General features: G+C 43.9%; 1 protein-coding gene across 1 annotated transcript; it reads right to left on the bottom strand.

Moving 5' to 3' along the window:
- Positions 1 to 743: 743 nt before the first annotated feature.
- ACTG2 (actin gamma 2, smooth muscle) lies at positions 744 to 13,647 on the bottom strand. The gene is made up of 9 exons (XM_079987572.1): positions 13,518 to 13,647; positions 9,617 to 9,778; positions 8,157 to 8,285; positions 6,854 to 6,964; positions 6,502 to 6,586; positions 5,496 to 5,657; positions 3,217 to 3,408; positions 1,420 to 1,601; positions 744 to 995 (listed from the first exon to the last, which is right to left on the bottom strand). The coding sequence occupies exons 2-9, from the start codon at positions 9,740 to 9,742 to the stop codon at positions 852 to 854; spliced, it is 1,131 nt and encodes a 376-aa protein (XP_079843698.1). The 5' UTR covers positions 9,743 to 9,778; positions 13,518 to 13,647; the 3' UTR covers positions 744 to 851.
- Positions 13,648 to 14,066: the final 419 nt, after the last annotated feature.

Genomic DNA, 14,066 nt, shown 5'->3' with positions numbered 1-14,066 from the left:
GAAGTACTGAATTTTCAGGTAAAGGTATATTTCATTTGAACAACCCCTACTCCTCTGAATTGCATACCTTCCCTTTATAAAACATAAATAAGTTTACTCAAGGGCAAGATGTGAAGACCAGTGGCATACAAAAGACCTAACCCCTGTATTCCATGCTCTGGTAACTCCCAGGCTGGATTATTACAATGTGTTGTACGTGAGCTTGACCTTGAACGACTCAGCAACTTCAATTGGTCCAAAATGCAGCATCCAGATTATTGGTTGGGGTTCTGTTTAGATCTCATGTTGCTGCTGTTTTGAAACAACTGAACTGGTTGCCAGTTCATTTCTGGTCCCAATTCAGGGTCATCACATCAACATTTTAAGCCCAAAAGGACTCAGGCCCCAAACAGAGCAGGCCCTCTTGGTAGTTCCACAACCCACAGAAGTTTGGAGTGGTGGTAGGCCAGGAGAGGGCATTCACTGTGGCAGCCCCTAAGTTGTGGCATTCCTTCCCCACAGAGGTACACCTGGCCCTTCACTATATACGGTAGTTTCCATTGTATGCTGAAGACACGTATTTTTATCCTAGCACCTTTGACACCTAAAATGTATATTTTCAGGACCCACGCTGTTTTTTGTGATTTTTAAAAACTGTTGTGTGTTTTAAAATGGTATTTTAAATTGTTGTAACCTGCCCTGAGCCTTAGGGTGCAAGGTAGGTAACAGCAACAACAACAACAGGGGACAAAGTGCCACAGGCAGAGTTTGAAAAACGTTTTAATGCTTATTGAAGAGTTAGAAAGAATTGCAAAAGGAGGAGGAGGAGGAGGAAGGAGTCTCCATGGTCTAGAACAATCTAGCTCTGGCCTCTAGAAGCACTTCCGGTGGACAATTGAAGGACCAGCCTCATCGTATTCTGGTTTGCTGATCCACATCTGCTGGAAGGTGGAGAGAGAGGCCAGGATGGAACCACCAATCCAAACAGAGTATTTACGCTCAGGAGGAGCAATGATCTGTGAAAACATTTGTAGAAGAGGGTTAATGAGTGACGTTTTTGATTGTCATTCGGCTACCGAGTAAGTAAGGTGTGAGACTAAGCACAATCAAAAAGTCAGTTCTGACCTGAGGAAATGTCAAGACCCACAGCTATCATCAGATATATGCCAACTACTACAGATAATATTAAATTTTGGATTATTTCCATAGGCATGTCAGTGGGCCAATACCCATAAGAGCATAACAGCAAAGAGTTCCCTGTGGTTGATGACTGAAAGGGGCGCAGTCCCAAAAACTCATGGGTAATCCCCTCTCATAGCACACTCATGGATCTTTGTTCCCATCAGTATGTGCTGTCCTGCCAGGTTGCAGGTGGGATGGGGCCAGGCGGCTGCTAAGGGACAGTATTTCAAACCCTGGAGGAAAATAGGGCAGACATGCCTTTATCTTCATTGTGCTGGGAGCCAAGGCTGTAATTTCCTTTTGCATTCTGTCTGCGATTCCAGGGTACATGGTGGTGCCTCCAGAAAGGACGTTGTTGGCATAGAGGTCTTTGCGGATGTCAATGTCGCACTTCATGATGGAATTGTAGGTTGTCTCATGAATGCCAGCAGATTCCATGCCTAGGAGGAATGGTCCAAAATCAGTAGCTTGAACCCAGTTCAGATGGGAACTCAGAAAGACGAACTTCCTCTGGCAGTTCAGCACTGATCACCACCCAACTGAGAGGTACATAGGAAAAAACCTTCACACTGAGTCAGACTATTGCTCCATCTAGCTGTATTGCAGCAGTTCTCCAAGATTTCAGACAGAGGAGACTTCCAGCCCTGGAGAAACCAAAAACTGAACCTGAGCTATTCATTTGTTTTATTGCATTTATAGCCCACCATTTTTTCCTAAGGAGTTCAAAGTGGTGTTCATAGTTCTCTCCCTTCTCATTTTATTCCCACCAAACCCTGTGAGGTAGGTTAGACTGAGAGGCTGTGCTTGGCCCAAGGTGAGCTTCAGGGCCCAGTGGGGATTCGAACCCTGCTCTCTCCCAGGTCCTAGTCTCACACTCTAACCGCAGCACCATGCTGGCTCTCTTTTCTGCAAGTGCCTCAGCCACTGATCTATGGTTGGCTTTGATGAAACTTTGGAATTAAGTTCCTTTCTGGGGAGCATGTTTCAAACATCTTTGCATCCCTCTCCCATCAGAGCCTTTGTAGTCAACTGGCAAAAGCCACTGCTGTTGGTTTGCCTTTAAGAGCTGTTGCTGTTTCACTGGGCTTTATGTGCTACCTTATTTTAAAAATTGCTATGGTTTTTAATTTTATTGTAGTGTAAAATTATATAATATATAATTATATAATAGGAATGGGAAGAATTCATTTTCTTCCATTGTTTATGGATTTTGCATTGTTGACTGAATTGTTGTTTTCTTAAGTACTGAATGCAAAATGTATCTATCGGTTTATTCTAGCATTTATGTCAAATAAAATATTGCTTTGTCTTTTGAGATGATTGTACTTTTTGTATGGTGTTGTTAGTTGCTTTGGGATTCCCTTCGGAGGGAGAAGCAAGGGATGAATAAATTGAATGCAAGAAGTAAGGCTCCATTTTCTTTTCATGATTGACTGAACTATTTACCTATTGGCTTAGGCAAACTCGGCCCTCCAGATGTTTTGAGACTACAATTCCCATCATCCCAGACCACCGGTCCTCTTAGCTAGGGATGATGGGAATTGTAGTCCCAAAACATCTGGAGGTTGAAAATAGATTCTCTGTGCTCTAATGATAGCCAAGAGACTGATATTGATCAACTGGAATAACGATATAATCCCCTTTTATAAATGGATTGACAATATGATAACACTTGCAACTTATGCTTACAGACGTAGACTGCTTGGATAAATATGACAAAATTGGAATGAATTTATACAAAATGTAGTGGACTATTAATATTTACATGCGCATTAGCATAATAATATCTAATTTATACAAGAATGTATGGGTTAGGATATATTTGTATTTTGTATCTATCCGTATATTGTTTCTACACATTTTTGTGCCTTCTTTTTTTTTTCATTTTTTCCTTTGCATCACTTTATTTCTTTATAATTGAAACCTTTTGAATGAAATATTAACACCAAAAAATGATTTTTCAGGTTGAAATATCAACCCAAGAGTGAAGGAAATATTGTTTCCCATGCATTACTTCAGATTCTCTGACCCCAGACTCCAGAGATGCAGACTCACCTATAAAAGAAGGCTGGAAAAGAGTTTCTGGGCAACGGAATCGCTCATTGCCAATGGTGATGACTTGCCCATCAGGGAGCTCATAGCTCTTTTCCAGGGATGAGGAGGAAGCAGCTGTTGCCATCTCATTCTCAAAATCCAGAGCGACGTAGCACAGCTTCTCCTTGATGTCACGCACAATTTCTCGTTCAGCTGTGAAAGACAGAGGCATGGTATATAAATTAATAAATGAAGATGATGATATGATGGTAGATGAACTAAGACGTACCAAATTGAATTGTTTTAATTTACTTTTCCCAGTAGACCCAACCTTGGGAAATGCCCTCTGTCAAGATTCTCAGCACAATCCCACAAGGGCAACTCCTAGCGAACTCTCCGCACAGTGAAAAAGGCCACAATAGTTAAAAGCGACTTAGCACTCACTTATATTTGCAGTGAAGGTATGCCCTAAGTCAGCCTTCCCCAACCAGGTTCTCTCCAGAGGCGGCCGTGCTGACGCGGGCTGATGGGCTATGTAGTCCAAAACGTTTGCAGGGCACCAGGTTGGGGAAGGCTGCCGCAGGTTAACAAAGCTAGGCATGATGTTGAACAGCAAGTCACACAATGCACATACCCAAAAGAAAACACACCCATTTGTACAGTCGTCTCATATGTGGGGGGAGTATATCATATTTTTCCACACAAGCACCATGCAATATGTAAGCTGATCTTCATAACAGAAATGAGAATGCAGACAGAATTTGTATCACTAAATATTGGAAGACTGCAGTGACTGCTGCACCCCACCAAGTGAAAGAATGGCTAAAGAAAATATGGCAAACATTAACATCTGTTCAAATGGAATACTCAGGAAGAGAAGTCAGAAGCCAACAAGAGGGAATAAGTTCCTAGAATGATGGGTCCTTTTCATAAGCTATTGGAATGAAAGGGTTGAAGATAACAATGGATTGAGGTTGAATCCTGACAAGACAGAAGTAGTGTTCTTGGGGGACAGGGGGCGGGCTGATGTGGAGGACTCCCTGATCCTGAATGGGGTAACTGCCCCTGAAGGACCAGATGCGGAGCCTGGGAGTAATTTTGAACTCACAGCTGTCCATGGAGGCGCATGTCAATACTGTGTCCAGGGCAGCTATTTACCAGTTCCATCTGGTACGCAGACTGAGACCCTACCTGCCCATAGAGTGTCTCTCCAGAGTGGTACATGCTCTGGTTATCTCCTGCTTGGACTACTGCAATGCGCTCTACGTGGTGCTACCTTTGAAGGTGACTCGGAAACTGCAATTAATCCAGAATGCGGCAGCTAGACTGGTGGCTGGGAGCGGTCACCGAGACCATATAACACTGGTCCTGAAAGATCTTCATTGGCTCCCAGTACATTTCCGAGCACAATGCAAAGTGTTGGTGCTGACCTTTAAAGCCCTAAACGGCCTTGGCCCAGCATACCTGAAGGAGCATCTCCACCCCCATCATCCAGCCCAGACACTGAGGTCCAGCTCTAAGGGCCTTCTCGCTGCAAGAAGTGAAGTTACAGGGAACCAGGCAGAGGGCCTTCTCGCTAGTGGTACCTGCCCTGTGGAATGCCCTCCCAGCATATGTCAAGGCAATAAATTATTTTTATTATTATTATTATTATTATTATTATTATTATTATTATTATTATCTCCCCTTGTTACCTATATTCAACTACAGTATCTGACTTCTGAATACCTCTCCTCTGCATTACACACAGACACACACACACACATTTCCTTTCCCTCTTTTTCTTCTTTCCTTCCCTTTTCCCCTTTTCTCTTCTTTCATCCTTTCTTTGCTCCTCCCCCTTTGTTCCTTCTTTGGTGTCCTCTGTCTTATATACCCTACCTTAGTTATTGCTGTTGTTATTGTTAGTTTTCTTTCAATACACCTCTCTCTACCCATTTCCTCTCAGTGTATGTCCGTGTGTCTTTTATATTTTATTGTACTATTATAATTTCTAGGACTAGATGAACCTTGTGTTCCTTCCTGCTCTACAATTCTATTATTCCAATGGATGGGGTAAGGCAATCCCATCTAACAAAATGTGTTATTTTCCTCCCCATTTACTTTCAATTTCCCCCCTCCAAAAAATGCAACGAGGAGACAACGCTAAGATGTCTTGATCCACATGACAATATAAAAGTGCTTATCTGAGCTTTTCTTTAAAAAGTAAAAAATTAAAATACTGTAAAGAAGAAAAGCAATGCTGGAGCAGCCCCATCTAGGTCCCTGCCGTCAGCTCCAAGGATCCAGCCCCTCCTTACCAGTGGTGACAAAAGAGTAGCCCCGTTCTGTCAGGATCTTCATGAGGTAGTCTGTAAGGTCGCGACCAGCCAGGTCAAGACGCATGATTGCGTGAGGCAGGGCGTAACCTTCGTAAATGGGCACGTTGTGAGTGACGCCATCACCGGAGTCCAGAACAATACCTAAGGAGGAAGAGGAAGGAAGACTGTGACACAAATGCTGTGGGTCCCCAACCCCCATTTCACTCTTCTTACATCGAAATACTACCCGCTGTCTTGCGGGGACATCTTAGGGAGAAGAAAAGGCTAAGGATTAAACCAGGGGTCAGCAAACTTTTTCCACTGTCCCTCAGACCTTGTGGGGGGCCAGACTATATTTTGGGGAGAAAAGTGAACGAATTCCTATGCCCCACAAATAACCCAGAGATGCATTTTAAATAAAAGGACACATTCTACTCATGTAAAAACACACTGATTCCCAGACCGTCCGCAGGCCAGATTGAGAAGGTGATTGGGCTGGATCCAGCCCAGTCTTAGTTTGCCTACCCATGGATTAAACCCTACACAAATCTGGAGTTGGGTCTCCAAGACAACTAGATGGCACCTTGTACGCCTCCTTCTGGCAACTCCAGCAGCCAAGCTGGTGCCGAAAGTATTATGCTGCTTTCCTTTGCCCTTTGCCCGGGCAACCCAGAACCTCCACACACACTGTTCAGCCCTGCGCCCCATGGGAGGTCACTTTGGTATTGCTAACAGCAAAAAACATGGGAGGCAGCAGTTACAAGTTATCAGCAGGTGCTGTGATTCTCCAGCAGTTTGAGTTCAACCCTGGAGGCCCACTCCAGGCCACCTCTGTTATTGTGCCAGTGGGCTTCCTGAATGAGTGAGGATTCGAACCCTGGTCTCGCAGGTCCTAGAACAACACTCTAACCACACCACCACACTGGCTCTCTTTCATCACAGATTTGTGTGGATGTGCACGGAATTCAGACTTCTGAAGACTCGGCAATTGAAGCTAAGCACTCACCGGTGGTGCGGCCAGATGCATAGAGGGACAGCACAGCTTGGATTGCAACATACATGGCAGGGACGTTAAAGGTTTCAAACATAATCTAGGAAGGGAAAAGAGAGAATGAATGGCACGCCACTCTTCCAAGGCTGGATAGAGGAGGCTTCGGTCTCGAGAGCACATTCTGCTCTCCTGCACAAATCTTATTGAAATGGAAAGGAGCTGCAGAAGGCATCTCAATGAGGCTTGTGTGGGGAACCCCCCCAGCTCTGCCTCACCTCCCTTAATGGCTTCCCAAATCCACCACTTGAAGCAGATACATCATGGCAGTACATGTTCATTGTACATTGTCCAGCTGAGCAGGTTTTACCTGGGTCATCTTTTCTCGGTTTGCCTTAGGGTTCAGGGGTGCCTCTGTCAGAAGTGTGGGGTGTTCTTCAGGAGCCACTCGCAGTTCATTGTAGAAAGAATGGTGCCAAATCTGGTCAAAGTGGACAAACAAGAGTTGCCTGCATGTGCTGGGCTTTGTTTCGCCTGACTTCATTCTCAACACGTCACAAGCGTTCAGGTTGGCCAGTGATTGTGAAAAGACTCCATAATGTTACATCCATCTTTGGGTCTTGCCTGTCATGCCCAGCTGGTGCTGCTGACTCAGATAAGCCATTTTTTATTTGTATGCTACTGCTATCAGGCACACTTTCCCTTAAAGCAAAATAACCTGGTCAATTTGCCTCTATGGGGGGTTGCTCAGGAAACGCAGTCATTCCTCAGACCAGTGCCACTGTCATTCCTCCATAATGCCCAAACACGTATGTTCCATAACTGTGAATCTTTCATGACTGAATGGCACTAATTCTATCATAAAGCCTAGCAACCTGAATGCAGATCAGATTGTGCAGTATCACATGGACCTGGGGCAAGGGCCTGGAGAATTGCTTTCCTTACATGGACCTCATTGGATCTTAGGATCCAAGCCAGGCATAGACAAACTCGGCCCTCCAGATGTTTTGGGACTACAACTCCCATCATCCCTAACTAACAGGTCAGGGATGATGGGAACTGTAGTCCGAAAACATCCGGAGGGCCGAGTTTGCCTATGCCTGATCCAAGCCATAAAGTCTGGTCACCCCAGCTGCTAGGGTCCAAAGAAGTACAGAGGATGGTGACTATACACACTAATACTTTAAAGCTTTTTTGGTGGGTAAGAGCAGCAAAATGCTTTATTTATAAAATGGAAGTAGGCCATCATCATGTCATTAAGTTTGGTGTGTCGTGTCTTCAGACCATCACATTGGCTCAGCTAAATGACTGATTATTCTGTAGCCACTGTTATGTATGAAATTCCTCTAATTCCTACAATATTTCTGGAATTGGTTGAAAATGCAATTGGAAAGCCACAGAATCTAGCAAGAAATTGATCAATTGCCATTCATATGTTATCCTATTATTTGTTTGATCATATCAAATGATACAATATTATTACAAACTCGCAGAAACATCAAGGCTGGAGAAGGAAGGTTTAGTAGGTGGTCTGCTGATTTACACATTATACAAGACTCTGAGAAGTTGTTTTATTTCCTGGATATTGTCTGTGTTTTTCTGTTTTAATAAAAAAAAAACACCTCCCATTCAAAATCTGAATTAAAAAGTTAACGAAGAGGAGAGCTAGTCACCTTTTCCATATCGTCCCAGTTGGTGATAATGCCGTGCTCAATAGGGTACTTGAGGGTCAGGATCCCCCTCTTGCTCTGGGCTTCGTCCCCAACGTAGCTGTCTTTCTGGCCCATCCCCACCATCACACCCTAGGAACCAAGAAGAGGAACGTCATAAACTCCCCTCTTCATCCTTCCCCAGGCATGAGGTACCGTATTTTTCGCTCTATAACACGCACCCGACCATAACACGCACATAGTTTTTAGAGGAGTTTTTAGTTTTACAGTAAGTGCTACTCTTTTAACAGGGGGAAAGGTGTCAGTACTGCATACCCTTGAGCACCCCCAGAAAAAAAGGGAAACCTTAACCTGTCAGAGTCTTTTGCCCACAAACAGTTGCTTATGACCAAAACATTCAAAACAGATCCTCTTCTATCTTATTCAATCAAATAATTTGCTGGAATCTTTTCCCTGCTGAATTTCTGATGTGGCTGGCTCTGAACTCCCATGATTCTACTACCCTGGTATTTTCCAAATATTGGTAAATTTGCTCTACCAATTCTTTAAAGTGGGACAGGAGAGAGACTTTGCAAAGCTCTGGGATACTCTAAAAGTGAAAAAGCTGCCACACTTTCAGCAAATCTCAAGGTGCATTTAGCTGATGAAATATGGGGTCCTACAGTATCTTACATGAGAATTACTGGTCTATGAAACTACCAATTTCTTACATCCAAACACATTTAGTTGTACAATTACTTCCTACTATGACCTTTGAATATGTATTCTATTGATGGTTCCTAATAAACTGTAGTGTTCCTTTTTTTTTTTATTTAAGATTTATAGTTCTTCATCTTGTGTTTCTTTGGATAATTCATTTGTATACTTATAATTTGGGTAATAATACATTTTATCCCGTGTATATGCCATGCATCAGCATTTGCCAAGCTGGTGCCCTCCAGATGTTTTGCACATGCTGGCTGAGGCTGATGGGAGTTATAAGGGGAATCTACACACATATAAAAACCGTTCTGAAAATGCCTTTTTAAAAATACATTGAATTTTCCATAAGGCTCACTATTGCCATCTAATGCCACTTTGTATATTACATTTAAAACACACTTAAAATGTTTTATTTGCAGCTGTATAGCTGAGTCCATAGCCCAAGACTGGATCTAGACACATCAAAGAAGTGTTTCAGTTTAAAGCGCTGAAAATTTAAACAGGTAGAGAAAAACGGGATTCCACATTGCCATTTGGTGGCACAATGTTATATCGCACACACAACGCATATAAATTGCTTTTTCTTTACCAGTCTAACTAAGTCCCAGCTCTGAACAGTGCTATTTTTCTAGAAAAAGAGGTGCCGGAACTCACCATGAATGCCTCCCTTATTCTCTTGCATCCATCTGAGATGTGCTGTGAGTTCCAGCTGGAAAAAAATCCCTGATTAGAAGCACCCAAAGGGAACTCTGTGCACAAACCTGGTGACGTGGGCGACCCACAATGGATGGGAAAACGGCACGGGGGGCATCGTCACCGGCGAACCCAGCCTTGCACAGCCCAGAGCCATTGTCACAAACAAGGGCGGTTGTCTCCTCTTCACACATGGCTTCGACTGACGGTGGTGCTGGGACACAGGAGACCTGGAAGAGGGAAGATCAGGAAGGATATGTAGGGAATGTGCAGGAGGGGTCTTTGCTGGTGAAAGCAAGAGGCATCATTAGGCAAAGGCATCAGGCAGCAGATGCTACAGGGAGTGGCAATGAGGGGTTTGAGGATGGAGATGTGTGTGCACTTTGCCCTCCAAGCTAGCCTGATCTCCCAGCGTTGAGTGGGAGTTGCTATTATAGTGGGCAGTCACTGCATATCTGGGGACAACACACATGCTTTTTACACATTTTCTTTCTGAGGTAGAGGAGGAGGGGGAATTCGATCCAAGATTCACTTGTAATCTCACTGTATACAAGTTGTACAAGTGACAATAAAGTATTTAAATTAAAGCTGAAGCTATCAAATCTGCTCTTTTCAAAACAATATACAAACCAAAAGACAGAATCATCCTTCAGAATTCATGCTCATCTGAATGTTGTGGTGCAGTTTGCCAACCAGTGCTTACAAAAATGCACATACTAAGAGAAAGTGCACATAAAAATTAATGTATTACTGAAAATGGCATACAAAAATGCATCCTATTGGGGGATGTTGCTGCATATATAAGTCAAACTGCATACAAAAATATGTTTATTGGATAAATTTGCACTAATCATAGAATGCTATAGTTGTAGAGTTGGAATCTTGTGTTTTGGCTCAGGCAGCCCTGAATGAAGGACTGGCAGAAGGGGATTCAATTATGTTGCAAGCATTAAACACAGAGACTGACCAAAGAACTGACTTGAAGGCAGCCAGTGAATCCAACTGTGAGAGGATACCCCATAAAGCATGTTGGCAGCGCAGATTTAGTTTGACAGTCATTTCGTTTCTGCAAGGAACCTGCTCTGGGGCCTGTACTTCTGTGAGGGTGGATGGCTAGCAGAATTATCACTGAGATATATATATATATATATATATATATATATATATATATATTGTCCAGTAGCACCTTAGAGACCAACTAAGTTTGTTCTTGGTACTGTATAAGCTTTTGTGTGCATGCACACGTCTTCAGATAAGAACTTCTTCGTATCTGAAGAAGTGTGCATGCACACGAAAGGTTATACCAAGAACAAACTTAGCTGGTCTCTAAGGTGCTACTGGACAACACACACACACACACACACACACACACACACACACACACACACACACAGACTGCATCAGACCAACATGGCTACCTACCTGAATCTATCACCAGGATGTTCACCAAAATGCCATTCTCAGGATTCTTTGAGGGGAGCCATGATAGTTTTGCTGGCATAAAACAGCTAAAGGTTTTTAATGGACCTATTGTGATCAGAAAGAATTTGTCCCCTTGACCCAACCTGGCATCCGCCATATGCTTTGGACTACAATTCCCATCATAGTATACAAGGGCTGATGTTGTAGTGCAGAACATCTGGAGGGCCCAAGTCTGAGCAAGTCTGCTTTAGCAACTTTGGGGCTGTCCTCCAATTCCGTTTCAAGGCACCAACCGAAAACATCAAGGGATGCAACCCACCCACTGGAGCAAACTGCAAAGACACAGTAGGCCAGACAGAAAACCCCTTAGCAATACTTGTGTGAGCAGGAGAATCATGGCAAGTAAGCCCCATGTGTCATGAAGCTGAGCTCATGATTTAGCTGGTCTCTGGACAGGTGACTCTGATACAAAGAGGACCCTCCTTTGATTGTTTCCATTCACAAAAGCCGGGAAAACAACTGCAAGCTGCAGGAAGCAGCTGAAATGATTGAAGCGTCCACTCTCGCTTATAAAAATGGAATGGATAAATTCATGGAGGCTAGGGGTTGGCCATTACCCACAATACATATGTGGAGACTCTGTGCAGAGGCAGTATACCCAGTGCTATTTTTCTAGAAAAAAGCTGCCAGAACTCACCATGAATGCCTCCCTTATTATTCTCTTATAACAACAATGTCATGCACCTGAGAGGTGCCGGAACCCAGTTCCAATGAGTTCCAGCTGAAAAAAGCCACTGAATGCCAGATGCTGAAATCAACAGGGGAAAGCCAGGCCAACAATTGCATGCCTGCCTGCCCCGCTTCTCAGTGGGGCGGCTCCTCTTGCGAACTGATTGTTGTACTAGATGAGCCTCGCTTGGCCTGATCCAGCAAGGAATTCCCCTCTTCCAGCCAGCTCCTCCACATCTGACACCCTACCCTTCACATCTCATCCCTTGCCTAAGGTGCCATCGTGACCAGAAGACAGCTGCCTCGACTTCCCTGCTGTTGCCATGGCTTGTTCCACTGATTCAGCTTCGACACATCATCTGGTTCAAATGCCACTCAGGGTTAAAGCTTGAGGTTTTTATGTAAATAATACCATTTCCAAAGAATCAAAGATTGAAGTGACAATATATCTTAGAGCATCTGCAGAGCTGGTTCTGAGAGTCTCATCTTATTTAATTAATTATTTCTGGCATTTATATCCCACCTTTCCATTAAGGAGCTCAAGGTGTTCTCTTCCCGCACCCCCCATTTATCCTCACAACGACCCTGTAAGGTAGTTCAGGCTAAGAGTAAGAGACTGACCCAAGTTCTCCCAGGTCCAAGCCAGGCCACTCCAGCTACTCCACCACAGTGGCTGTCTTAAAGTGTGTTCTTAATGTTGTACACCACCCTGGGATCTTTTGATGAAGGGCAGTATATAAATAAAATAATAAATACTAAATAAAATAAATACTAAATAAAAGTGGGTCTCCAAGGAACATGACTTAACTGGACCTGGGCTCACCAACCCTCAGACTCTGATTCTTTTCCGAATTCCAGGATTTTACCAGAGGGAGGTGTCACAGAGCAGGTGCAGAGTGCAGTTACTTTCATGCTGGGTTTCTACAAAAGAGTTTTCACACGCCAGAGATTTTGGATCACTTTACTTCAGATTTCCTTCCCTGGAGGATGCAATTGTATCACATACTTATACTTTCCTTTTCTAACACGCAAGCCTTGTTCTGTGTCCTCTGGAATTTTTCTAAATTTTCCGCAAGCTGCAGGCATGAATCAGAGAGCAAGCCTGGCATCCCACGCCAGGACTCTGGGCGAGAGTAAACAGAAACACGAGGTTTCTCACAAGCTTTTCCCAAAAATGGAAATAATCTCTCCAACCCCTGGCTTCCAAAGGGAAAAAAGGCCCCTCCCCACATATTTCCTTCAGATTCAGGCACACCAGGCTGCTTTTATCATGTAAAGAAAGATGAAACAGTCACAGCTAATACTAATTTCAGCAAGTATTGAAAATAAAGCAGCTGTATGGAATCAAGAACTGGGTGGGGGGAGGGGTTAGCCCTAGGCAATCAATAACATGTGACAGATAATCTCAAATTACTTAGCATCCACAGGAATAGTAGTCAAAAACTTCTGGCTTTCTCCAAAAGTGGTATCCAAAACACCAGGTTGCGCTTTTAAAAAACAGCAACGACTTGACACCCTGATTTGCATATTGGACCATAAACCCAAGAAGTCGCGGTCTTTCCCTCTGCCTCCAAAGTGTGTCGTGGAGAGAGGCAAGCCACAGCCGCTAACACTGGCACAAAAACCGTCAGAAACCTTCAATGAAGTGGCAGAGCTTAGGCCACTCACTTCTCCCAGAGGCACACACAGGGAGCAATGTTCAGGTGCATTCCAAACCTGGCCAGCCAGCAACGTGGTTCCCAAGTCTCCCTTGCCCCTGAATGAGGCAGTTTCCAAGAGGAGGGTTCATGCAAGCAGAATCTTTCTGCAGCTACTCACCAAGTGCACAGGAAAACTCCTTTCCTCGGGGACTCTGTTCTGACGATGCCTTTGGTATAAATACCAGCGAGACTATAAAACCTCAGAGGCGGATCTTCTCCAAGCCAAGACCCTAAAAAGGCCAATGGATAGTATGTTAGCCATATAAGGTGTTTTATTTCATTATATTGACCTTGGGCTGATGGTAGAACAGAGCCCGGTGAATTATTATCTTCAGAAAAATGTATGCAGAGGAAAAGTTGGGAAGCAACGCCTCATTTGTGAACTGACTCCTTTTATGCTACACTTCAGTAAGCAAGTGAGGGGCAAGTCCTTATAAGCTGTACTGGGAGAGGAAGTGGCAGCCGGTCCAGGGACAGAGGTGAGAAAGTTACCAAGAATGGCCAGAGTCAGACCAAGACATTCTGGTTCCACAAGCAGGAAACCCAAATGCACGCCCTTCCTCTTCATTATCAAGGGCCCAATCCACTGAGACAGGAGGGGACAGGGTCATAATATGGCACCCTGATCAAAGACAAAATTTGGCATACTCCTAAATATTTCTTATTT

This window comes from Podarcis cretensis (genome assembly GCF_951804945.1).
Source record: "Podarcis cretensis genome assembly, chromosome: 8".
NCBI lineage: Eukaryota > Metazoa > Chordata > Lepidosauria > Squamata > Lacertidae > Podarcis > Podarcis cretensis.
The sequence above is the reverse complement of the archived record's forward strand: the minus strand, read 5'-3'. Positions and strand labels throughout refer to the sequence as shown.